At 45.3% G+C, this 23,669-nt stretch overlaps 2 protein-coding genes, 2 long non-coding RNA genes and 1 other non-coding gene across 6 annotated transcripts in view; 3 read left to right on the plus strand and 2 right to left on the minus strand.

Annotated features, from left to right (window-relative positions):
• Rnp4F (RNA-binding protein 4F) overlaps positions 1 to 2,531 on the minus strand; it is a 60,868-nt gene extending 58,337 nt beyond the window's left edge. The window contains exons 1-4 of the mRNA XM_037422135.2: positions 2,364 to 2,531; positions 1,664 to 1,790; positions 1,480 to 1,584; positions 1 to 185 (exon numbers count right to left, since the gene is read on the minus strand). Of these exons, the coding sequence (XP_037278032.1) occupies positions 1 to 185; positions 1,480 to 1,584; positions 1,664 to 1,790; positions 2,364 to 2,516 (570 nt within the window). The 5' untranslated portion in view covers positions 2,517 to 2,531. The remainder of the gene's footprint in view (positions 186 to 1,479; positions 1,585 to 1,663; positions 1,791 to 2,363) is intronic.
• The window catches only part of LOC142803950 (uncharacterized), a 227,908-nt gene that overhangs the window by 133,317 nt on the left and 70,922 nt on the right, over positions 1 to 23,669 (plus strand). The window lies entirely within an intron of this gene.
• On the plus strand, positions 2,719 to 20,932 carry LOC119170860 (beta-1,3-glucosyltransferase). The gene is made up of 12 exons (XM_037422144.2): positions 2,719 to 2,951; positions 3,047 to 3,153; positions 6,359 to 6,438; positions 7,861 to 7,972; positions 8,959 to 9,089; positions 10,161 to 10,221; positions 11,086 to 11,205; positions 11,720 to 11,789; positions 12,696 to 12,906; positions 14,903 to 15,025; positions 15,894 to 16,038; positions 19,735 to 20,932. Exons 1-12 carry the CDS (start codon positions 2,867 to 2,869, stop codon positions 19,879 to 19,881), a joined length of 1,392 nt encoding a protein of 463 aa, XP_037278041.2. The 5' UTR covers positions 2,719 to 2,866; the 3' UTR covers positions 19,882 to 20,932.
• LOC119170868 (uncharacterized) lies at positions 10,091 to 22,250 on the minus strand. Of its 2 annotated transcripts, XR_012894386.1 has the most exons (4): positions 21,772 to 22,250; positions 19,828 to 19,938; positions 11,334 to 11,425; positions 10,091 to 11,241 (listed from the first exon to the last, which is right to left on the minus strand). It is a non-coding gene; the product is annotated as an uncharacterized LOC119170868 (long non-coding RNA). The 2 variants fall into 2 exon arrangements; XR_005109762.2 differs by lacking the exon at positions 19,828 to 19,938 and having other exon boundaries at positions 21,772 to 21,840.
• On the plus strand, positions 22,141 to 22,265 carry LOC119160226 (U5 spliceosomal RNA). Its single transcript, XR_005108298.1, has one exon. It is a non-coding gene; the product is annotated as a U5 spliceosomal RNA (small nuclear RNA).

Below are 23,669 nucleotides of genomic sequence, written 5' to 3' on the forward strand. Positions count from 1 at the left end.
CTGGACGGTAGATAGGAGGCAGATTTCAAACTCGCGGTAGGCCTCCCACAGGAGAGCGCCTTGGGAGACGTGAAGGCCAGCAGCGGTGACTGCACGCTCGAACACCTGCCGCACCCGCTCGAGCCCTTTTTCGGCATTCATTAGGCCAATGGAGAACTGGGCATACTCCAGCCACAGGGCCACCGCTGGAGAGTATTTGGACACAGGCACAGGGAAATGATGACAGAAAAAAAAATGGCACAAAAGTAAGTCTACCAGTAAAAAAATTTTTTTTTCACGCCCATTGGCGGGCATTACCAATGACCCATAATAGATGCCTACCTCAACACCCCCTTTCCCACTAAGATGGGAGGTCCCTTGTAGTTCAGTGCAGTCTCTGCAAGAAGCGCTTGAAGCCAACACAACTTCCATAGTGTTGGAAGTAACATTATCACAACTATTGGTACAGCATGTACAGCGGACACTGCTGTAGGGACTGCCATAGACAATGCTTAGACCTAGGAGGCATAAACGTTCGGAGCGGTCGCCGCAACAAGTGCTCGCGCCAGACACCCCTTTCGTGGAACGCAAGAGGAAGGAACCGGAAAGGTCTGAGAACCAGCTTTTCAGGGGAGGTATTGACATGACTGAAAGTGCACAGCTCAAACGAACAAGTATGGAACAACAAAAGAAGGAACAAATTGAAGAGAATTGAAGGGCCCGTTTCACTTTGTCTAATAAATCAACTAGAAAGTATTACGAATTCGTTTATTTTTATTAACTATTTCATAACTTCCCCAACTTGTTCCTTATGCTGCAGCAGGTTTCATAACATACTATAGCAGCTAAGCATGAGGCTACAGGTTGTGTTTCTAGACACAGCAGCTACACTTCAAAGAGAGTAATGTGCCAAGCCATCCATGAGCCCGAACTTATGAGGATTTGAAAGAACCACTGGGTGTCAATAAATGAAGTATGTAAACAAAAAAATGTGAAGGCCTGTAAAACAGGGTTCACGGTGCAGACATGATGTCATGTAAAGGTGTTAGGCACGATAGGTTAATTGGTCCAACAATTGATATCACAAAATAGCCAAGTTTGAACTTTTAGTTCAAATTTGTTTCACCAGTTTACGAATTTAGCAGGTCCGAGACCATGCACCACATCACTTTATGCTTACTGACTGCTGCTATACGTAAAATAACAAGCCAGTGGCAATGCATGAACACCGTGACGTGAAGAAAATTGCACAAGATATTTCAGCTGCAGCTGTTATTGAATGTAATGAATATGCACGTTGATGGAGCACTAAAAACACGAACAGTTGCTCCAGACATGCGGAAATGAAATTTGTTAGGACATTTAGAGTGAGTCACTGACTTTTCTCCCAAAACAGTTCACTTCTACACTGAGGCCCTCTCTCGGTCAAGTCCGTCAAAAAAAAATAAAACCTTTTCGCCAGCGAATAAGCAGTTTGAAGAGGTCCTATGTGTCACTCACACAGGTAGTCTTGAACGGCTCGCTCGAAGAGTGGCAGCACCTTCTCTTTTTCTTCGTCACCCTCGCACAACGTACTCTCGTCTTTGATCCACTCCAGCCACAACTCTGCGTATCGAGGAAACGGCACGAGTGATCGCCAAAGAATGACTCCACATGAGAGTCACACGTTTCATCCGGCACTCACCAGGCGTAAGAGGGAAAATCTTGGCCATTGCTTCCCTCGCATCGCGCAGCCTCTCGAGGTTTCCCGTGTTACGCAAGTAGGCGATCAGAGCTGTGTGGCTATCGTACTGGTAAGGATTGGCCGTGATCTGCAAACGGGGGAGCACGGTACATTAGGAAGTTGCGAACGCTCGCGTGGACTCTATGCGAAACCACCGAGACTCAGAAACGCGCTTGCAATGTCGCTTCGAACCAAACGAAGAAAAGCGAGGACAGCTGTGGCAGCGAACACCGGCAAGAGCATAGCGGTAATTTCGTGCTTTCGCGTGAAGCGAAAATACTCTGCAACACCACGTACGTACAGTCTATCGTCCGTAACATTTTCGAACCGTCAAAGTAACGCTGAGCATGGTCAAACAACAGTTAATGAAATGCGCTACAGCTACAGGATGAAGGCGTCTGCGTCGTAGCGTAAGATGCATTGGCAGTTTATGCGTGATATGCCGGTTATTCTACGCAAACAGAAAGCGTGCTGTACATTATGCAGCAACGCGCGAAGAGAATACTGTATCAAGTTTAAGCCTGTTTCACCTTGCCCCCAACTCGATCGTAAAGAACTTGAGTGGTTTAGATTGCCGGCGATCGTCAGCATTTCTTCCGAGCATATACGTCAACACAACGTGCGCCCGGCGTGCAAGAGAAACGCGTGTTCTTGTCACTACCTTTGCTTGCAACTCCTCGATTTGTTTCTCTTCCTCGGCATCGGCGTCCTTGTCGTCATCTGAGCAAGAGCTGCCGTCTGAGATTACATCGTCTTCATTCATGTCGTGGTTTGTTTCCATCTCATCGCTTAAATCTTCTTCGGCGCCCGCCATGTTTTTAAGAAGTTTCGCGAAAACCCGGTCTGACCTATTGTTGTATTGTCAAAATAGTTTTATTTTTATAAACAAGAATAAATATTTCCGTGTCAGTGCTAGGCAATAAGTTTATTTGTTTATTATTTAATTGAACAAATTTAGAAGTATTTTATATGTATTAAAGCACCGAAGCTGTGTACTAAAGCCGCACCTCATTTTCGTTGTTTGCGGCCATGCGCTTGTGTTTATGGTGTTGCTGGGGCAGCTGATGATAAACGTGTTATGTTTAATACACTGTAGTGTTGTCTAACTGTAAAGCGAATTAACGACCTTTCACGATCCTTGAGACTACAAATAAAGGCGGCAGCATGTCTTACGTTTCGTTAAGGGCAATACTTTTTGTCGGCTTCTCGTCGTCCGCGCTTTGGAAGCTTTGCGTTTGTGCGGAGAGAGGTAAGCGCTGTGAATACCTGTTCCGAAAGTTGACTGAAGCGCGGAGTTTGCGTTGTCGCCAGCGCAGCTCAATGCCCGCGCTGTTTGTTTGTCAGATGCCGGCATTGTCTTCGTCGTGCTGAGTCAAGACAGTGCGATGAGCAGCAAAGCGGCAGAGCAGCTGTCGTCGAGCATAACGGAACAAGCAGCGGCGCTGAAAATGGTATACATGTTCATTTGCTTTTGCCTGCGAACCGCGTCACCTGGATATATTTAAAGCTCTCGACTGCACGAGTTACAACCGCTCGCTGCCCTAGAAGAGAGAAATCTGTGTCCACAACTGCAAGCTGCGAACGCGGACTGCTATGCTGTCCTCCTCAACGCCCCCCCCCCTTTTTTTTTTTTTTTTGAGGGACGACAGCTGACTTTTTTTCAGTGCATGATATTAATAATCGCAGTTCACATTCACAGCGGCAGGGTGATTTAAGCAAACATTTGACTCTATTGCGTACTATGTGCGGCTCTTAAGAGTATAATGTTTATCGCAATGGTAAGTAGGGTGCTCAAGAAGGCCGATAAACGTTTGCTAGCTTGATTCCTGTTAACAACGTGTGGAGTGAAGCTGACAATAAGATGTGAATAAGGGGGTGTTACAGTTACACCCTCGTCCACCTTGAAACTAGAATCGTGCATAAATTTCTGGTATTCGGGGAGCGTGGGCTTTGAAATGGAAGAAGTTCGCAGGGGTAACGCGGGATCGTTGATTTTCATAGTTCATCCAGAAACAGCACAACGGACAAAAAAGGCTATGCACAGTTCTGACTTGCAACATGCTTTATTACAGTGCACGTACGTGCATGAAGGCGCTGCGGCATGCGCAGACTAAGGAAAGACGATTAACATATGGAACACATCGACAATTCAAAGAGCAAGTTAATATATCACATGGTAACTCGAACAAACAATGAAAATAAAAAATGAAACCGAAGCCAATTCAACGCCTGTGAAATCTGAGCGAAGTCCGCCACCGTGAAGCTCGCGGCTGACCCGGAGGTCACGGGATTGATCGCGGCGGATCGAATTTCGGTGGTGGCGGAAGAGGCCCCTGTATGTCGAAATTTCCGGGAGACCTCCACTAAAGCGGCTCCCGTAGTCATATTGTGGTTTTGTTGGTAAACCTTAGGTAATATTATGACATAACAGCCAGCGGACCTGGCAAGCCACGTCCTGGTGAACGCAGTTTGAGTTATATCACAATCGTCTTAGATCTTCATCTCTTCCTACATCGTTTTATGAAAGAACCTATATCGATTTAATAGTCATGTCGCGTAATCAGCAACTGGATATTTTTCTCCCTTCTTTTATTTGTATTTTTTCCTCCTTTTATTTTTTGTTCAAGCGATTTGCTGTATGGATCACCGCAACAATAAATTCATAACACTGGTCTTCGGAGGTCGCGTGCGTATTTGTCTTTCCTCTGTCTCAATAGATTTTGGTACATTTTCTGTCTTTCCTTCCTTACCTTTTTATTCCCCTCGCCCAGTGCAGCGATGCAAACCGAAAATTTTTCTTTGGTTAATCTCCCTGCCTTTCACTTAATATTTCTCTCTCAGACAACTGGTTATGCATTAGATAAGATGATGAACTCGAGACACGGTCTATAAAGATAGTCTTAGTGTGGTCGGACAATAGGAAAGGGGGCTGCATGGTTCCACACGGCTTTCGTCTTTTGCTGAGAACACTCGAAAGAAAAGCAAACGTTTGCGCGACAGAACAATATGGAGAGCTTGATCCGATGATCGAGATGGTAATAATAATCATAGGAAGTGTCTGAAAGCTTTTTTTTTTTTCAGCTGAAGTAACTGAAACGACTTGAAATCGGTCGTTTGCACGCACGTGCGGGTGATCCTTTAGTTTGAATTTGGTCCTGACGCGAAAATTATCAATCTTGTTTTTTGGTAAGGGGGTGTTGCGGGAAATAAGGGAGTCAAATGAAAGGCCAACCCCTCGAGAGCCTGAAAAATGCTTTGCTTAGCGGGAGTGCACACTGAAAGATGTGGGGATCTGAGGCGCTCGAGACCATTGCGCGGGCCTTTCGGCGGTTCCTTTCTCTCCCATGCTTCCGTTGTTAGATCGAACACTGTGTTCTTGCGTGCGAGGCTGCTTTGCCAGTTATAAGCGCGTACGGAGTGGCAGGCGAGTATCCGCGGCCCTGTGGTTCGCTATGAACCTGCGGCGGTCTTGACTACAGTGAGTGGCGAGGTTACCACGAGAATCCCGGGATGTTCTTGAAAGCTATAGTTTACGTTCCTGCTGTACCCTGGCTGACGTCTCACCATGGTATGAGTTTATCGTCACGTGGTCACTCAAGATGTGATGACACTTCTACGGGCGCTCCGCGCCGTGGATTCGTTGGTTACGCAAGAGCACAGCTATTTTGGAAATTTTGGTACCTTACGTCGTCACAACTAGCAAGACTGCTGTTTGAAGTCATCAGAATAAGTATTGTAGCCTGACGTCAAGTTAATGTCGGCGCCGATAGATGCTCCAAGGAAAAAAAAAAAACCTTAAAAGATGAGAACAAAGTATCATCAGCATTTGGCAGAGCTTCACACTTGTCCAGAGCCGTCTCTGTACACAGGCGACTTGTGTAGCATAGTAGAAACTCACCGTAGAAAAGTGGTGTCAGTATCCATAGGCGTGACTAGGGTTACCCTTCGAGGGGAGGGGGGCGAAGGTAAGGCACGGAGGAAGGATGAGGTAAGGCGAGGGTTCGTTAACGCGCCCCATTTTCAATGCATGGTGGCAAACTTTGCACCCCCCCCCCCCCCCCTCTAGTTGCAGGGCCCACTCCCTGTTACGTTGATTTGATAAGGCTGACTTAGCAACCCTCCTCGTAACTTAAGTGACGAGCCCCCCTCCCCCGCTGCCTTCCTTGTGCGCATGCCAATGTACCCCTAATAAACGACCAAGAGGTCGAAATTCAGTTGTGCTGTTACATCTGTGCACGTGCCATACGACGAACACGTGACCGTGAGAATTTTTCGGAATGGTATTCGATGATCGACATGCGGCCCTCACTTGTTTCGCCCATCGGTATACCAACCGCTGGCCCGGCTGGTCTTTCCTCCCGGACGAGAACTTTAGGATAAGCAGGTAGCTGCAGGCAGAAAAGCCGGTTCATTCTGACATGACCAGAATCTCCTGGTGACGTACACACCTCCTTTCTTCATTTGCTCTATACAGGGTAGTCAATCGGAATTATATCTCTGGTTAGCCTACCAAATTTCCTATGCGTAATTTCTCTCTGAAGGTTGCTGCAGGTACTGCATTAGTGTGTCTTTGCAACCAATTTCTCGCGTAGTAATTTTCGGTTTTGCATTCCAAGCGACATATATGAAAAAGTAATCAAGCTTGGCACGACCCAGGTGCCACCTACCGTGTACCTGCTGCATAAGAAATGGCCGGACGTCGCGGGAGCGTGGACTGTGTTCCCTCTGATCAAAAGGTGAAACTGCGCTCTGCATGCTCGTTAGGTTCGGTACAGAATAGTCAGAGGTTTAAGTCATGGTGCCAGTTTTTTTTTTTCTTCTAACGAAAAAAAAAAAAGACATGTCACGCTACATTTTATAATTGGCGCCGTTTTTGGCATGGGATACGGCTTAAACGACTGCTGCACGCTCGAATAATCCTTGCGCGTTGTTCGAGCTGCTTGCACAGAGTCTATTCGTTCCTTAGCCCGAATTCGGCGTCCAATCAGTGACTGTCTAGTTCTGGCTGTCACACAGCATTTTCTGATTGCGCGCTCACCGTTAACTAATACAGATCACAAGGGTTTGATCAATCAATGATCATTGATTGTAGTCAATAGAATAAAGATGTAAGACCAAGTGCTGACGCTTGGTCTTACATGTAAATGCTTCTTGGTTATACCACGCACTGACCCCGGCATAAAACGCTTTAAAGCGGTTACCTGTGCCGGCAAGACGAACAAAGCATGCGAAAGCGAAACCAAACGCACCGCGACTCTCGAGGGGACATTGCTTCTCATGTAACTGACTGACAGCGCCATCGAACCGTATGCGTTGCGGGAATGGAGGAGAGCGAGTTATTGTAGATGGAAAAAAAAAAAAAAGAAAAGGAGTCATTCGTGTCTCTCGAGGGCGTGTGTTGCAAGGTTTGGCTATCCGAGGTTGATCAATGTAAAATAAGTTCTCAATGTGGCTATAAATGGTTTGTTGTATTCTGCTGATGACATGCCGGGATGTTCGGGCTACTGGGAGCCGCGACATTTATTGAAAATTAATTTGACCCACACGTAGAGTGGCAATCTCATTTACGGAATTACGTTGTGCTGCGTGTGTGTGCATGCGTGCTTACATCTATACGAGAACCTGAGTGGTGGACGTTTTGGGGGAGGATGAGGTGGTAGCATAAGCGTGGGCAGGGTTCCATTTTGAGGGGGAGGGGGGTCGTCGCAGCACCTCCTCTCTAAAATGCCAATGTGAGGGGCTGGTTAGAGTTACTGTATAAAGGTATACCATATACAGCAACTCTAGGACTGGCTTTGCGCCTCCTGCCCCCCCCCCCCCCCCCCACCCTCCTTTCTTCGTGCGCACGCCTATGGGTGGAAGGAGGGTGATCCGATTCTCCTTCCTGTTCACGAGCGTGTTTGTGCCCGTACGAAATTACGCATACAGAATTTTTCGGGGAGGGCATTAAACCTCCGCCACCCGTACCCCCCCCCCCCCCCCCCCTATCCCTATTACTGAACAGCGGGGTAGATATAGAACAGACAGAAAGTGTGCTCGCTCAAACAGAATCCATTCTGTTACGCGTTAGCTCAAACAAAATGCCATATCCACGAGAACACTCGACAAAAAAAAAAAACGCTTCTGGTGCAATTTTCTGCCTCTGGTGCCATTTTCAGACTGGAGCGGCTTCACAAAAAAGATGGTCATTGGTTCTTCTTTTGCGACGACACCACGGGTGTAGACCTAACTCTGCTTTGCAACGCTCTGCAAGGACGCAACTCAGCTCAGGTAAGCAACTGCGCAATCAGAAGTGTCGTTCGGCATCGCACCTCGTGTCTCTCCACATCAACAAGTGGGGCTAGAAACTCCTTTCGGTTGAGATACATGTTCATACGCATTTGTATATGAGCGCGTATTACAGGAATATTGAGACGTGGGCTATTCTCATCTGAGATTATAGTAAAGCGCCCGTCCTGTCTACTGTTCTTGTGAATGTCTTGTTTTTTTGTTTGTTTGTTTTTGCGCTCGCAATTCACATCAACACCATATCTCGCCGATTTTAAGGTTTTGTTAACATTCCAAAAATTAAGGGAAGTTTATATCCCCTTCTGTCCGCGCTGGGGTGGGGGGGGGGGGGGGTTATGTTGTAAAAAGGAAAATAAAAGTGAGCCTCGTAACTGTCTGCTTCAGGGAGCGACACCTCAACAGTAGCTCACAAGGAATGGGGGCGAGGAGGGATTAAAAGGATAGGAATAAAGGTGTAGAGAGAGAGAAAGAGAGATGAGGTAAGCGTGAAAGCGACGACATATCGAGGGGATAGGAGAGATAGGAAAGATGGAAACACGGTCACAGGAGTCCGAGGACGGGGCACCACTTGCGAGAGCTCTTGTCGGCGTCATGAGATGGCGTAGAGCAAGTCCAGTCGGCCAGAGCTACACTGTCGTCGGAGGTCGGCGTCAGGATATGACGTAGGGCGAGCCCAGTCAGTCAGAGCTACGCTGACGTCGGAGATCGCGAGGGCACAACGGGTCGGCACGGAATCCAGCAAGCCTGTTCGCGCTAGAGTTACTAGAGTAACTGTATATGCTACCTTTAGGTATAGCATATACTTAAAGGTTATTCTACCCCCCCCCCCCCTTTCTTCTGTCCGCGCTAGAGTTACTGTATATGCTACATTTAGCATATACCTACGGTAGCATATACAGTAACTCTAGTCCGTGCTAATGCCAACACTGCTTTCGCTCGGAGATTTGAGCTTGCGTGGATGCCCGCAGGAGGCCCGGTTCGTGGGCCACGCTCTGTGGGACGAAGAGACGACCATCGTGCACCACTTCGATGACCCGCGGTCGCTGGCCTACCCGGACCTGTCGGCTGGCATGGCACTCAACAAGCAGGCCCTGCAAAGGTTGGTGGAGACATCATGAGCTACCACGGTTCACCAGCTCCGACCAGCCGGGGTTGGTGCTTATAGTTTTACGATACTCCGCTTCGTGCTGTTTGGATTGCTGCTGCGTTTAATGGAGGATGTGAAACAGATAACGGAACACGAAAACATGTTTATACAGCGTCACTGCATCTTATCATTGCATTCCTCATCATCAATGATAATAACTGGTGGCGCTATATGTGCCGAAACCACGATGATTAACTGGGAGGGTCCCTTATAAGTTCCACCACCCGGAAACGTTCGCCTGAACCTACAGCAGGCAGATGTTCCCACGCATTTTATCATCAGGTTTGCAAGCTACACTGTTGGGAGAGTTGGTTATTCACGATGAAAAAAAAAATGAGCGCGAAATAACGGGATGCAAGACGAAGATTCCCACAGGACAAGCGCTTGTCCTGCAGGGTGGCCGTTTTCGAAAAGTCCGGTTTCGCGTTATTTCGCGCAAATTTTTTTATCGGATTAATTTACGAGGTCAAATCCTTGTAGTAATCATTGAATGAATGCCCGACGCGGTGGTCTAGTGGCTAAGCTATAGTTGTCTGCTGACCCACAAGTCGCGGGATCGAATCCTGGCTGCGGTGGCTGCATTTTCGATGCAGGCGAAAATGCTGTAGGCCGGTGTGCTCAGATTTGGGTGCACGTCAAAGAACCCCAGGTGGTCGAAATTTCCGGAGCCCTCCACTACCGCGTCTCTCATAATCATAGGTGGTTTTGGGACGTTAAACCCCACATATCAATCAATCATTGAATGAATGTATAGACAGGTTGCCGTTGGTGTGGAACGAACCCACAATGCTTCACATGCAAGGTTTGTGGGGCCATTTTGTCAATGTTTTTTTTTGTTTGTTTGCAGTATGACTGCAGTTATGCAGCATGTGTTCATTGTGGCCAACTTAACGCAAACGAAAGTAGACGCATATCACTGTATACATCCGCAGACTCCTAGATTTTGAGAACACTTCTTAACAGTTTACTGCAGTGCTTTATTCACGTTCGTGCCCACCAGCGTTTGTAATGTTTTATTTCCAGGGTGGCCGAAGCACTTGACGTTGCGTCTCCGGACGACTTCTCTATCGATCGGCAGTACGAGGTGAGCTATGAAGGAACTCAGAAATGAACATGTCATTGAGGGAGCCTTGCGTGTATGTTGTTTTATACGAAGTAATATTATATAGTATGAAACCCACTTCTGCACAAGCTGTATAAACAGGTTATAAGCTCATAAAGCCCGTGGCAAACTGAAAGTTGCCGCCGTGAAGAGCATGGTGGTGCGCATATTGCACGAAATGTGCAAACATGTGCTCATTGTGTTTATGCGCTTTATTCGACGCATGAGACTACACAAATAATGAATGCGAGAAGTTTACCATGCAGACTAAGGAGTTCACGCATGTTCGTCTTCACAGCACTAACTCTTCTATCGCCATTATCGCCTTCTTCTAACTTTTCCCAACGACCTCCCGCTGCGACGCGCACATATCTGGCGGTGAAATTGCGAGATGCGACAGAGAAATAACTAAAATGAGAACGCAAGGCCCAATTTTTAGTGCCAGGTGACTTTGTATGCGCTGAGGCTTGTCCGCCGTGGTGCAGCATATGTTAGCGGTCGCAGTGTTCGGCTGCTGACCCGAAGGTCGCAGGTTCGATCCCAGCCGTGGTAGTCTCATTTTGATGTAGACAAAATTTCAAGGGACCATGTACTGTACAATGTCAGTGCACATTAGCGAACACCAGATCGTCAAAATTTCCGGAGCCCTCCACTAAGGCACCCCTCATAATTATATTGTGGTTTTATAGCATTATATCCTAGTTAATTATTATTACTATCATTGCATTCAGGCTTCCCGCGTCTTTTTCCTGTTCGAGCTAACAAACGTTTATATGTGTTATATGTGTGCAGTATTGTGCCAATGAATTCACCGCCTGTTTGTACACATGCATATGTGGAATGCAGATTGCCAAATTCCTGAGGGACCACTGCGGGGGCCTGCTACTGGAACATGCCGAGTCCTTCTGCCTTGGTGAGCGTAGCGAGGGCTGCACCACCTGGACCTCTGTACAGGCACCATCTTGTGTGAGTCCATCCTTCCAAACTTTTGTGCGGACTTATCTAGATTAAAGAATGGAGACGACTCCAATTAGTATTATTATTACGATTATTATGAGGCTTCGTTTGCAAGCGATAGACAATTAATGCCTCACCATCGTGTTAGTCGTCTCGTGCATATTCAGTGGTGATAATACCTTTTTCTTTGTGACGTCTTATTGTTGAATAGAGTCCCCGGTAGAGTGAGCTACAAGAAAGTGGCCACGTGTCACATTTTGCACAAAAAAACATCGCCGCGTTACATCTTGAATGTTACATCTTGCAAACGTACGTCTCATAACACCACGATTACTGTTTTGTGATTTTTTTTGGAAAGTGCTATGGTTGCTGAAAAATTGAACAGTTTAAATTTATTTTAGGATAAAAAGAAGTTGCTGCCGAGGCGGCGAGCTTATATATCTTGGCGACGATACCTCAAAGATGAAAGAGTGTGAATATCAATTGTCAATCGAAGCTTGCATTTTGTAATTTGTTCTCGCAGGCCAAGCGTGCGCCCAAGGAATCCCTGACAATTGCAGTCAAGACGTGCAGCCAATTTCACAAAGACCGAGGTACGAGTCAGATATGCACGAGTAGATTTTGCGGGGAAGGCTTGATAGCTTACAGTCATTTTTGAGTACAATATATCTGACCACTCTGTTTGCCAATAATAACTGTTGGGTTTTTACGTGCCGAAACCACGATGTGATTACGATGAAAGGCGTAGAGGAGGGTTCCGGAAATTGCATTCACCTGCGGTTCTTAAACATTCGCCTATATCCAAGTACATGGGCCTCTAACGTTTCGACTACATTGACCTGCGGCCGCCGCGACCAGGATTCAAACCCATAACCTTTGGGTTACGGGTTCGAATCCAAGACACTGCATTCTAGACACTGCGTTTGTCAAACCCAGAGTCGCAATTATAAATCCTGGCCAATAAAAATCTGCAGTTAACGAAGCGAAGGAAATTATTGGGGGTGTTGATTGTGGTTTTATATTACAGTGTATGTATAATTGTTACACATATTTGAAGAAAGTCAACAGAGAGACAACTTGCCGATGGCAGAGACTGAGCTTGCGGCCTTTGAATGAAGCGCCCGGCGCTGTTACCAATTCCGCTATATACGGCGCGCATCAACGTTCATGCGCTTGTCACTTGTTTGCATTCTCAAAGGTGACTACGGCCCGTATTCGCAAACCAACTTAATCCTTTCCTCGAGATTTCATTATCGATTTTCCACCGTTATTGCGCTTGATGAAGTTAGGCCAGTATTCATGAACCATTCTTGTCCTTATATTTTGCCCTGTTACCATTTTTGCCCCTTTAGAACGCATGTGAAGGGTACAGGAAGTTGAAAACGTGAGGTAAGACCGAGGTTGGTTTATGAATATGGGCCTACGTCAGAACTTCCGACATCTCGTCATCGTCCCCTATGAGGTTAGCGTCGCCAGCGTCTTTTCATTGCTCCTCGCAGTGCCGGTGATCAAGGCGACTTGGGCCGAGGACGCCCACCGAGTGCTCTTCTTCAGCGACGTGGAAGACGACAGCGTGCCGACCGTCACGGTAGGCGTGGCCAACGTGGAGCGTGGTCACTGCGCCAAGACGCTGGCCATTCTAAGGCACGCCGTGTCGCACGCTCTGCTCGCACGGTGGCTGCTCGTTGCAGACGACGACACACTCATCAGGCACGTATTTTCATATCTATACGTTATGTGCGGTTGGGTAGAGCTTGGGACAAAAAGTGTGACTGCTCTTGCGATACACAGTGCGGCATATATGCACAGTGGCATGCCCAGACGCACAGAAACATTGTCCATTACCGCTGTCAAAACTCTACATGTACAAAAAGCAAGCTACTCGCACCAAAGTAGTTTTAAAATTATATTATTACCTTCTTGTGTTTTACAATCCTCACCGATTTTGCATATGCGCCGGTCGGATAGAAAAATAGTCAGATCTCTAGGTAACTCGACGAGTAATCACTTGAATCTGCGAAAACTTTGCAGTAATCCTGGTCATGATCCTGCACACAATGCTCTCTGATGGCAAATACATGCACACTTCATTGCACGCTGCATTTCTCATCTCTTGTGAAAGGCGCTTAACTGCGGTATAGCTGAACTGCTTAAGAATATGTCTTTTTGGCGTTCGCCGAGCCTACAGATCGACAGATTGATCATTCCTGTTTCGTACAACTTTTTACAATGGTAAACAAGCAGAGCCCTTTGGGTGAGTCCTATAAGTCCTTTGGGTGAGTTGTGAATATTTGCAATGTAACACGCGGATGGCTTCAGGGTACTATAATTGATGTGTTAACTGTAGGATTGTGCAAATATTCGAGTGCTTAGATTATTCGAACGAATAGTACAGTGTTCGAATTCGCTTCGATTGAAATTTAAATTATTGAAACTTTTGAAGTGTTCGCAATCAATGAATAAGTGTACATTAGTCCGCGCCTAACCGCCTGTAAAAGTAGTTTCACTTCAGTGTAACGGTCTTAAACCGTGAAAGAACCTATCCAGGAAAAATCTGCTTTGCCCTGCTTCAAGGTTATAGGGGCCCTGAAACACCATTTGAGTATGGTCAGAAAACACCACAGATCGGTAGTAGAGATTCCCGAGAACACGCGGACCAATTATTTTAGCTCAGCACGTGACCTGCAATTCACACAAAAAAAATAAGTCGGCTAAAAGTTGCTTTTCTTCTCTTGACAAATGAGGCTACAAGCTCCAAAATCTCCCAACCACGAGAATAGAGAGGATACAATTCCAGCATGACAAATCTTTAATTTCGCTCATACTGAATGATTTCTAAAAATTTTCGGGATGGTGGATTTGCGAGGCAATAAGTTCCTGATGTGAATTCGTTCCATGCCTACTTGAAGTGTTGCAAGGTCTTTTTAAAATAAATGTTACCCTCAAATCAATTCCTCCTTTTTTCTTTAGTTTTAAAGCTTGTTAATGCTGGTCTACATGCTAGAAGTATAGTAAATTTTAAAATGTAATATATTTTACACGTTATCATTTGCATTCTACCAAAATTAAAATCCTGCTACTATTTAATATTGTTTAGACTTCCTTTGAACAAAATTGCACTTGCACAGAGGTCTTATTTAAAACAGTATTGTGTAGGTTACCCAAGTCATGATAAATATGCCCATTTTCCTTTATAACATGTGGTATATGCTATTCGCTTCTAATTACCTTCAAACCTGAAATTCACTATTTGCACAAGCCTAGTTTACTGGTTAGACAATAGCTAGTCAGTCGTACCAGTACTATTTGCCAAATAATGAAACCCACATGCGCAATGTGGCCCAACGTGAAAGGAAACAAAGTGTTTGGTTCCTGTACCTAATTTTATTTAGGCATGGTGAAAAGACTCTAAGACAAGCTATACGTGTTTAAAGGTATACCTGGAATGATAATATTTTGGGTTCTTCATTGGGGTGAACAAGTTGTTTAATTACGCTGTGTTCACTCATGCCCGACTGTTTCCTTTAGAAACTTGGCGCGCGATTTCTGAATGGCAGACATTATAACATTTTGACATATTGCGAGGCATGCCTTTGCACGTACCAGCTTACTTATATGGCACGTGAAATATACCTGGCCTGGTAGTTATTAGATATCCGTGAAAGTGGCTGCTTGACAATACAGCGCACGGTTCCTCTTGTTTCAGCATACCTCGTCTCCTGGACCTGCTGAGCTGCTTCGACCCGGAAGAGGACGTGGCTCTCGGCGAGCGCTACGGATTCGGCGCAACGACTGAGCGTGGCTACGACTACCTTACAGGAGGCTCGGGGTTGGTATAGAGCTTCTTAAAAACAGCTTTCTGGGCGCCGCCATGGTGCTTTCTGGCCTGCGCAAATTGCCGTGACCCCCCCCCCCCCCCTCAATGTACTGCTGAAGCTTTGACTTCAGCCTTTGTTCTCCTATGTGCAACCCAACATAGCAGCGTTTTTTTTTCCCTCCTCTAAAAAGTCTATGCATTCATTGTATTAGGTTAGGCTGTAGCCAATAAAAAAAAAATGCCACACCACCTAATGGTAGTACTGTAGGTGAGATTGTAAGTTTAGCCCAAACGGTCGAAAAATGGCTTTCAAGCCAACCGAGTTTTGGTGGGTTATTCCCTTTTATTCCTATATGAATTTGACAACACTGGCATAACGAAAGACCACGGCTCTTGCAAAGCAGCCACGGCTGAAGGAGGCGTATAGCGTAATGGTGAGATTGTGTGACATTGTTTTGACCTCCTGAGCAACTTGCTTATAGACTATTTCCAGTGCTCGTCAGCAGGCAAGTCTGCCCACCAAAAAAGAAAGAAAACTTGCAGAAATGTCAACCACGTGTCATGCGTGGTTGGCTAAACTTAACTACACCGCATGGGAAAAGAGCACTCCGAAGAAAGTCATTGCACATATGACCATGGCTAACCGCCACGCCGTTAGAGACAGTCGCAGGTTATCCATCTTGAAGGATAATTTAGGAATCAAGCCAAGGAGAGGAACGGAATGGGGTGAGAGGGTATCGCTCCTATCGCTCCCTAACCACCTTTCTTCCTGCCAGGGCAATAAAATCTTGGCTGCACCCTTCATCTCCAGCAGCCAGCATCCACATAGAATACGGGAGTTTATTTGTGTTTCGCTATAGCATGTGGTTTGCCTGCGCAGGATGGTGTTCAGTCGCAAGACCGTGGAGCGAATCATCAACTCGCCGTGCTCCTGTTCGAAGGCCGACTCGCCCGACGACATGACCCTGGGAGTGTGCCTAAAACAGCTGGGCGTGTCCCTCGTGCATTCACCGCTATTCCATCAGGTATACTGCACTGTGATTTGTCTAGACATGCTGCCAAGTTTTGAGTCAGTCTGACTATAGTGGCCTGATGCTGCAAATTGCTTAAGAAGTCGCTCCCGTGTTACCGAACTACTACTTCGTCATTTGGTGTTCTAGACAGTATTAAGTAGGTAAATCACGTCATATTGCCATGCATGCCAATTAGTGAGGCGTCGGTCTACACTTTAAGAAGAATACCCATCAGAGTGGCTAATTGACCGCAGCATAAACGTAACACGTCTCTCGCCTGCCAGTATATGCAGCATTTATGCAGTGCTTAAGTGTGGTACAACGAGAAAAAGAATTTAATAAGAATAATAACTGATGGGGTTCGACGTCCCTGCAGTGTTTGCAGAGGTCGAGAAATGTACAACTGACACGTGTGGCGTTCAGTCTGAGAGTGTTTATTTTCGAATTTCTCTCTTCGAATCGCGCCCCCGTAAAATGATTTCGTCGGGCGTGCCGGGCCCGCGCACCACCACCAGCTCTGCGTTGTCGGGTTTCTCGTGCGTCTAGAAGTAAACACACACAGCATAGCCCGAAAACCACCGTATGATTATGGAAGACGTCGTATCGGAGAGCTCTGAAAATTTCGACCACTTGGGTTTCTTTGACCTTACGTCTAAACACAGTCCTCAAACGTTTTCGCGACCATCAAAAATACGGCCGCCGAGAAAGAATCAAATATACACACGTAACACATCCGAACAATGGTCGTGGGGGGGGGGGGGGGGGGGGTAGTAAAAGTGGGTAACGATTTAGAGTACAGAGTACTCTACTATGGGAGAACCATGGTCGTTACCATATAACTCACACTTTAGCCGATTTGAGGGCAGAAGCCATGGTTAGCTGCAGTTATGAGTTTCTTAAAACTTTGCTTCTCTTTATGAATGCTGATACGTGCGAGGTTTAAGTGTGATTTTATTGCATTTGCGATTCGCGATCCAAGGTCGTCGTATATTCGCTTCTTTTCCAATAAATTATTCAACGTTTATCTGAAGGAAACGGTAAGGTTGCTGTTTGGCGTTTCGCCCGCGGGCGCAGCTGCCTTCCTTTTTAAGTTCGCGGTGCTTATTAATACATTGTTCGACTGTGCATGCGGCACACCAGTTGCTGGTTTTTCCGGTTCATCCAAATATGCGCAAGCGTTTTCTTGTACGTTCTTGCATAAAAAAAAAACAGCCGGATTGGTGTAAGCGCGCATTCATTTTCGTTTCGCTTACGTATGCTCCTAGTCGCGAGGCTGTCGTGTTTCACGAAGTTGTGGTATTAAGTCGTCTATCCTATCACCTTTATGTAATTTTTTTTGCTTTACTATCAGCCATGTATGCATGCGAGTGAAGGGTTCGAAACCTTCCTCCCAAAATTACGATTTGGCATGTGTCTTTATGCATGCGCTGACATGCACAACGTATGATTGAACACCACGCACCCTGGAAAACATTTCTGGTGACGCTGCGCAACCTAGCTGCTATTTGATACTTTTTCACTATTGCCGCGTATTGATGCCGCTCTTTGAATTGACTGGCTCAGGGCCATCATAACCGAATGAAATCGAGGCTTATTTGTCGTAACAAAGGTAGGAGACACTAAAGACAACTGCCTGACAGGGATATCTTTGTACTTGCGAAAACTAGCGCATATATAGCACGTATAAAACAAACGCATACAAAAACTCCCAAGTATAAAAACCGAGGTACAATCAACATAAATAAACGTAGAAGATAAGGCTAATGACAATGCACAGTCGCGCTCAATATCAATTACAACACGCTGGCTGTGACTAGAGGGACCCCAAGCCTGAACAATAACACCAACAAACATTACATTGGTTCAGAATGTACAGCTAATTAAAGACGGTTTAATTCCGAAATGTTTTTTCTTGTGTAAGTGACACTTTGCAGAGTTGGCGCCTTATTGAGAACAGATAGCGTGTTGCAACTTGTATTAAGCGCGATTCTACATCTCTGGTCAAGAATATGCAATAACTCCAAACAATATTGGGAAGCGTATGAGAACAACACCATCACTACGAAAGAAGTGAAGAAGACGCCCTTTAAATGTGATCATAATGCCTGAATGATCTGACAGAGTTTGATTTATGTTGTAACTGAAAGTAATGCATGTAAAAATCTGCCAATAGACTTTTTCACAAGAACAAAAAAAAACTCCACCACGCTGTTCGCGCGGGAAAGTACAGTGGTTGACGTCACAACAGCCTCGGCAGTGCGTTTTTTGGGGAGGGGATCACACCTATTTAGAAAAGAAGAGAGGACTATGGCAACGCACTACACTGCTTTCGGCGAATTAATTCAGCAAGAGCACAGGTGAGGCATCTGCACATTTGAATTACCACGCAAGTATTCCCCCAGCTCGTAGCTGATTTCCGTTTTATTTTCGATTATGCTTGCCCGCAGCATTCGCTGACGATTCAGGCTTGCGGCACTTTAATTAACCTTGCATGGACGTTGCAGATAAGTTGTGTCTATTATGGTGGCCATTTTCGGTCGCAATTCAAGCGTATCTTTCTCTGAGAACGAAAGAGCTAGCGAGTTCGCGACTGCACACGATCCAGCCGCAGCCGGCTTACGTGACGCAATGTTTACTGCGAAAACAGACATGTGAAAAACGAAGTGGCATCTACGAAATGAAAAAAAAAAAAAAAGAAGAAACTTGAAGTGCGCAAAATATTTTTAGACCAACTGCTTCTCATACTCGTTTTATTTTTGTATGACGAAAGCTTTATTTATCCGAGCAAGGCAAGTGAAAATTTCAAAATAAAAATAGGTGCTATTTCTCGGTGCATGTGCAGGCAAGCGTTTCGACTCTGGCTCCCGCAGTACTGCCAGTAAAGGTTGTCGCCTAGAATAGTAAATTCTGCGTGTAATAATAGACAAATTTTCATAAAGCGCTGTAGGTCTCAGAGAGAAGTCTATTTCACGAAAAATTATTTCGTTGTTAGTGACATAGATGCACTTTGTCTATTATGGCAACTATACTGTCCCCTCAAATACCGTAGAACCCCGCTCATTGAATTATTGAATGTTATCTTTAGTCTACTGAAATTTCCGAGTGTCCTGAGTGAAGCGTTGGATGATGCGGTCACTAAGCCGAAGCTGGTCGCCTGGCCTCAGTGGCCGTTCCAGGCGAAAGGGTCCCTGGAGTGATGAACCCTCCCACCTTCACTAAGAAGCCTTTCAACATGTTTTTTTTTACTCTCAGTCTTTCCTTAATTTTATGATCTTGCAGCTGCTACTGCACTCGACGTATTGATCTCTATTAATTCAGTATGATTTGGTTTGTGACATGTCCAAGTACTCATGGAAAAAAAAACTCACTTCCTTTACAAGCTACAGTAATTGAACAGTCATCCTGCTACTATATCATTTACTCAAAGGCAGTTGTAAATAGTCTTTGTTAATCTGGAGTGCAGCAAGAAATTATTTCCGAAAGGGGAGGAGGGTGTATTTTATCTATATCCGTGCGTACATGCGCTTGTTTTGCATGCATACATACATGCAAAACGAAAATTTTAAGGAATTCATTCAATCGAACCACCGCACTCCCCTTTAGTAGTGTGCTTATGTTATTACCAAACTACGGCAATCGCGTGCATTTGTTCGTCTGATATGTAAACGCTCAAAAGAGGAACTCAAGATGAATGTCGTTCTCTTCCAGGGAAGGCCAGATGACTACAGTCGTCAGCTACTGTCACACCAGCGACCAATCTCGTTCCACAAGTTTTGGATGATGGATCCCGTCGCTGCCTACCAGAAGTGGCTTCAGGACAGCCCACACAATGCTACTTGGCACCAAGAACTTTGACTCGTCAATACTCCACCTAGTGACAGATCCGTTTCGAGATAGCAACACACGGAAGCTCTGCGTTGAAAAAAAAAAAAAAAAGCTTCAACTTGTGCTAGTTGGTATACGACATTGTAATGTACTTGCGCTGAGCGGTTAGTGTTGACACATTGTTGGGCCAATGCCTGCTCAATCTTCTTTTTTTATTTTTATTAGAGGAGCTGCTGGTCGGCTCCACCTAACCAGCAATCATCGCGTATGTGCAAAGCAGGGCTGTAACTAAGGACCATTGAGGGGGTTCCGACACCTCCCAAATTTTTTTATGCTTGAACTTTTCGGGTGACACTAAAATATATACATGCCCTCATATCGACAACCGGTCATCAAGGTTAGCCTTTCTGCATATGAACACTACAAAAAACATAATAAATCCAGAATACGGCTTTCCTACAAAGGTCACTGCAGCTGCGTAGGCATCGTAAAAACACACCTCCTCGGGGCATTTCACGTTTCTGTGATTAGTTCTACGAACGCTAACAAAATCATCTGATAAACTAACTGAATTTATTTGAAGAATGTGCACATGTATGCGAAAAACTAAAGACTGACAGGAGGATAAAAACACACAAAAAGAATGTTCTAGTGACAACTACTACGGTAATCAAAGTCTATAGGGTGCAACGCTATCGACGGCCTCGTGACACACGCATCTCCACATCTATCAACAAAAACAAGCGTGCAAGCAAGATTTAAGGAGAAAAACGGCACGAGAAATTGAAGAGGTGCACTTTATAGATTGATTGATTGATTGATATGTGGGGTTTAATGTCCCAAAACCACCATTTGAACTTTATTTATAGATGCTGAGATGCATGTGTCACGAGCCGATCGATAGTGTTGCACTGTATCGAAGTTGATTAGAACCTTTTTTTCTTTCGTGATGAATCAAGTTTTGAGTGTGAGTGTGCTCTCGTTTTCGTGCATTGTAGTAAAGGCGACAAAATGTGCTAAGTAATGTCTCAATATTTTCTTTCAAGTGCCTTGAATGAAATAAAACTTTGTTTTTACTTTCTGTCTTGATTGAAGTGCGTAACTGATACTTTTCAGCCAGTCAAATATTTTTGCTCCCTTTGTATTTTGACCTATCAATTGCACAGCTGTACACACAGCAAGAAAAGGCGCCCCGACTACTGCAACGCGCAGTTCATTCCGGTAAATAAAACGGCCAACGTCGCACTCGCAAAATGCACCACGGGCGACACAAGAGACCTGATGGAGAAGGCACAACTTTATGGACAAATTTCTCTGCCTCATCTGGCGGCCATCCGGCAACACTGACTCCTAAATCTGGCAGCTGGTTTATGTAACGTCTTGCCGCTAACGGAGCAGAAACGACAGCAATCGGGGAAATCAACAGAATGCCTTCATAACGTGAGCTGAAACATGTCGTACGTCACCCTGGACTGCGGAACGATCGTTGGGAGGCCCGCAGAACGTCAAGCAAGCAGCTCTCGAGACCTGCAGCTGAACATTCATTCGCATGGTTCATCATGCAATCACCGTCTGGCTCCCGAGAAAATACTGAACTAATGCAGCTGCCCAGCAAACCTTACTTTGTCGGCTTGGTTAAGCCTAACCTTTAAATAATCCAGATGGCCACATTTTCGACAAAGGGCGTTCAGACGAACAAGCGCAGGTGTTGGCAAAAGAAAAAAAACGGCAGGTCTGCGTCGTTAGCAAAACGAAGCCGCTGGCGTTTCACGGTCGCCAAGCGGTCGCTGGCGTTCTAAGCTTGTGCCGAGCACTTGCGCCACAGATTTCGCTTTGGCTTTAAACATGTTCACAAGCACTTATTGCCAAACAAGCCACGATAGCCGCCAAAAGGCGAATTTCGAACGCCAAAGGACATACGCTGTCATCGCCGCATCAAATGGTGTTCTGTGGCCGCATCTTTTCTCTATGGCCGCATCGTAAAATTACCTACACGTTTTGTGTTAACACCAGCCAACACCAGATGGCGACTGCTCTGCGTAGAAATGCAAGCCTTGCGAAGTGTACACAATTTTCACCGTTCTTTAGTTCTTACGCAAGCAGGTGACAACCTATAAAGTGTATCAACTAAGAAGTACATTTTCATACGCACTGGACAGAAATACGTTTAGTGCAATCAAAAACTAGTTTTATATAAAAGCTATAAACTTGAAAACAACTTGTGCTTATCCTTGATCAAGACGCAGGGACCGTTTGGAAAGCGCCAGATTGAATGTCAGTTTCATTCCATCGCTCAGGTCTCTCCTCAAATCCACGCACTAATCTTTCGCCTTTTACTAAAGATTACCGTGGGGAGGGACACTCCAATGAGCCTATAGGCCAATTTTTGCAAGGCCTTGCCCGTTTGGGTGAGGCCTAACATTGAAATCAAAAGCAAGAAACGAACACCTAAGTCGTCAAGAGCCGCCTCGTCTCGGAGGCATCCGTAAGCCAAGCTCGTCTCGGAGGCATCCGTAAGCCAAGCCGTATGAGCGGCCACGTCCTACCAAACTGCCGTCAGGCAGTGCACGAAAATAGAATAAGGCTGATTGTGAAATCAAGTCAGAGGAGCGCGATGCTGCGTCCAGAGAAAAATTATAAGTAAATTAGGAGTGGACCATACACCTCGGAGGCCCAATCGACACTAGCTCACCTAGTGGTTGGTGAGAGCAACTAGCCTGCGCTACCAGTTTTCGTTTTAGTGGCGCGAATTTTGGATTATTGTGTGCAACCGATGTTGGTCTATGATTTCAGACCACTTTTCTCCGCCCAAATGACAAGGCTATTTATTGTTTGTCGTATTCATTTAGCGGTTACCTATTTTGTCTAGGTCAAAATTGTTCGTGCAAATTGAGGTCATGGCGTAATTTTATCTTCGACTAAGGTAAGTTATGATAGAAAGAGATGCAGGTAGTCATAATTAACTATGGCTTTATTCATCACGATTGTTATAATCGTGATGACAACTTCTAACGTAACTTTGTTATAAGTGTGAGTTGAGTTTTGAGTTTATTCAACCACGTGACAAGTACACGAAAATACAATGTATACGTGGTTTGGTGCGAAGGGAAAAAAGCTGCATTTCACAGCTTGACTGGCCCCTTCACCCAGAAAAAAAATCTAAACTACAAATTTACAAAAAATTACAAACATTACAGACAGCGAAAAGCGACAATACAAAAAGAAACACGCATGTGGTCCATGACAGCAAATAATAGAATAACAACTCTAAAATACATACACAAATATTCATAACAAAGCAATGCATGAAAGAATAAAAACTGAATAACCATTACAGAAATCACCCAACATTCATTTACAACACAATCAGCACATCCGATGTAACATTTCAGTTTTAGACAATATACGCAGATTATCAGTTGTTAGTTTCCATTTGTTCACCACACTTGGAAGGCGGTAACGTAGTGTTTCAAATCCATAGTTTGTGCGAGGACAAGGTACGTGCCAAGTCTCCGTACAGCGAGTAACGCGACTGGCAGGATTTGGTTGCAAGGTGGCCAAGGTGCGTAAAAAGATACTTCCTCTGCGTATTTCTGATTTAAAAGCTGACAGAAGCTGCTATTCGTAATAACAGGTAATTCTTAAAATTCTATATTTTGCAAATATTGAAGCAGTGTGTGCGTTATAGGATACACCTTCACTGCACCGCAAGGTATTTTTTTGTAACACGACCAGGTTCTTTAGAGATGCTTTAGAGCCTGTAGACCAGACCAGAGGACAATAGTGTAAACGTGAAGAGAAAAGGGCATTGTACACTA

This window comes from Rhipicephalus microplus, chromosome 3 (assembly GCF_043290135.1).
Source record: "Rhipicephalus microplus isolate Deutch F79 chromosome 3, USDA_Rmic, whole genome shotgun sequence".
NCBI classification, from domain to species: Eukaryota; Metazoa; Arthropoda; class Arachnida; order Ixodida; family Ixodidae; genus Rhipicephalus; species Rhipicephalus microplus.